The sequence below is a fragment of the Empidonax traillii genome, unplaced genomic scaffold, assembly GCF_003031625.1.
Source record: "Empidonax traillii isolate 1590-97213 ecotype Southwest subspecies unplaced genomic scaffold, ASM303162v1 scaffold6066:size6597, whole genome shotgun sequence".
Taxonomy (NCBI): domain Eukaryota; kingdom Metazoa; phylum Chordata; class Aves; order Passeriformes; family Tyrannidae; genus Empidonax; species Empidonax traillii.
Genome location: NW_020961259.1, coordinates 1 through 2,740, shown reverse-complemented (window position 1 = coordinate 2,740; position 2,740 = coordinate 1). Strand labels below are relative to the sequence as shown.

At 55.3% G+C, this 2,740-nt stretch overlaps 1 protein-coding gene across 1 annotated transcript; it reads left to right on the top strand.

Moving 5' to 3' along the window:
* Positions 1 to 303: 303 nt before the first annotated feature.
* LOC114073330 (renalase-like) lies at positions 304 to 2,735 on the top strand (the record flags this gene model as incomplete). Its single annotated transcript, XM_027911104.1, has 4 exons — positions 304 to 415; positions 514 to 610; positions 1,139 to 1,281; positions 2,682 to 2,735. Coding segments are annotated over exons 1-4 (406 nt in total), but the record flags the coding sequence as incomplete, so codon positions are not given.
* Positions 2,736 to 2,740: the final 5 nt, after the last annotated feature.

Genomic DNA, 2,740 nt, shown 5'->3' with positions numbered 1-2,740 from the left:
AGAGCTCTGTGAGCACGTGTGCGTGCAGAGGGGACGCGTGTGCACACGCGTGTTCGGGGGGGGGTGTGGGCACGCAAGGGGGGGTGCGTATACAGGTGCGTGTGCGTACAGGTGTGCGTGTCACAGGACGTACAGGTGTGTGCATACAGATGCGCGTACAGCTCAACCCGCGCGTGTCCGCGCACACACCCGATGTTTTCGGCCGCGTCCTCCCCGCTCCACCCGCGGGCGGGTCCGTGCCCTCCCGGGCGTGCCTTCGCTGCTCCCCCGCCCCGTGGGGGCGGTGCTTTGGGCGGCAGGGCCATGTCGCGGGTGCTGGTGGTGGGCGCGGGGCTCACGGGTGGGGCGTGCGCGGCGCTGCTGCCGCGGGGGGCGCGGGGACCCGCGGCCGTCTGGGACAAGGCGCGGGGCGCAGGTGGGTCCGGCGGGGCAGGGTGTGTGTAATGTCGTGTCATGTGTCGTGTCATGTGTCGTGTCGTGTGTCGTGTCGGTGTCTGACTGGCTGTCGCGCAGGGGGTCGCATGAGCACGACCCGCGGCGACCTGGGCAGCGCCGACCTGGGCGCGCAGTTCGTCACCTGCGACACGGACCTGGCGGGGCCGCGCCGCAGGTGAGACCCGCCCCATCCCGATCCGTCATCCCGCCCCCATCCCCCTCATCCCACCCCCGTCCCGCTCATCCCGCCCATCTCCCTACCGGCGCAGGTGGGAAGTGAGGTTTGGGAGCGGGTTTGGGGCTGCTCGGCCTCGCTGCGGGCACAGGTGTCGTGCTTTAATTTCACCCCACCCAACAACCCTTCGGTGCCCCGCCAGGGGAATCGCGGAGGGATAACGGGGGGATAAAAGCTTGGAAAACTCGCGTGGGTTGAGGTAAAAGAGTTAGGATAGTTTGTTGTGCCTCGAGGAAGATGTAGCAGCGATGTAAGTCTCACTACACGCAGCCTTGCTCTCAGGTGGAAGGCCGGACCCAGCACGATACCAAGGTAGCTGGTGGTTTTACAGCTGTATTTGTGCATTACCTGCCCTTGAAACGCAGCCTGCTAAAAGCTTAAACTCGAAAAGTTAGCCCTGGCCTTAACTTTAACTGTGGAAAAATGGAGGGAGTTTTACACCTCTGTGTATTTTCCCTCCCCTTCAAGCTTCTATGAGGAACTTCTGTCTCACGGCGTCTTGAAACCGCTGACTGCTCCCGTGGAAGGAATGGTGGTGAGGGAAGGCTCCTGCAACTATGTGGCACCCCAGGGCATCTCTTCGGTTGTCAAGTATTATTTGAAACAGTCAGGTAACTTTTTTTTTTTTTTTTTTTTTTAGATGCCTTTGTGTGAAATGGAAGGTTTTAATGACGGCACTCCTGAACTGTCTTTCGAATTTAAATTTCCGAGGAGGATGTTTTAAGTTCCTTGTTTGTTTATGTATGCCTGGAAGTCTGCTTAGATGGATAAACATGCCTGGGAGCTCTGTGAGTTTCCAAGTCCTGCAGGCCTGGCATGTAAAAATCCCTATATAAATAGAACTTCTGTAGGCTCAGGGGCCAAGCCTGTATTTACACCGGTGACTTCAGCATGTGGAAGTCAGGCCTAGCACGATTAGGACAAGATAATTTAGTGGGAGATGGAGGTTAGGAAGAGATTTGAGTTGCAGCTGGAATGAAGTGAGTGTTTGGGTGGCTTTTTTCTGAGTGGGCACTTGACTGCAGTGTAACTGGGAGCGCAGTGGTGAACTGTAGCCTGTGTTTTGGAGGATAAGTTTGTGCTTATGCAGGATGTGAGCCTTTAGAAAAGGCCAGAGGAGGAGATCACCTGCTGGTTTAAACTTAGTTTAAACCACATAACTACTGCGTTAGGTGTGGTAGAACCAGGTGTGCATTTCAGAGACTTAATTTAACCTTTGTTTGAAAAATACGAGTTGTAAGAGCACTCGGGCTTTGGTCCTTCTGTGTGATTGCTATCATAATTTTTTTTTAATTAGCTGGTTTTTTAGACACTAATCTTGGAAATAATTAACCGCGTCCCTGCACCCAGTTGCTACCAGGGACAGTGCTGTCTTTCTCAGCTCCTGGGGGTGTGCTTTGATTGCTTACCCTGTGCCACCTCCTGTGTTTGTTGGCTTTCCCTCTGGATTTGTTCAGCTCACTAAAGCCAGGGTAAATAACCTGGCGAAGAGAGGAGCAGCTGGGGGGTTCTCCCTCTGTTTACTGAGCTGAATTATAGAATCTTAGGATCACAGAATGCTTTGGGTTGGAAGGGACCTCAAAGCTCATGGTGTTCCACCCCCGACCACGGGCAGGGACACCTTCCACTAGCCCAGGTGGCTCCAAGCCCTGTCCAAACTGGCCTTGGACGCTTGCAGGGCTGAGGCAGCCACAGCTTCCCTGGGCAACCTGTGCCAGGGCCTCCCCACCCTCACAGGGAAGAATTCCTTCCCAATATCCCATCTAATCCTGCCCTCTATTAGTGGGAAGCCATTCCCTGTGTCCTGTCCCTCCATCCCTTATCCCCAGTCCCTCTCCAGCTCTCCTGGAGCCCCTTTAGGCACTGAAAGGGGCTCTGAGGTCTCTCTGGAGCCTTCTCTTCTCCAGGTGAACACCCCCAGCTCTCCCAGCCTGGCTCCAGAGAAACCACTCTTCATTTTCTCTCTGGAATTCACTGGGACACGGACTTAACCACTCCTTTTCCCACACAGGTGCAGATGTCTTGTACGAGCAGCACGTAACTCACATCTCCCTCCGAGATGGGAGGTGG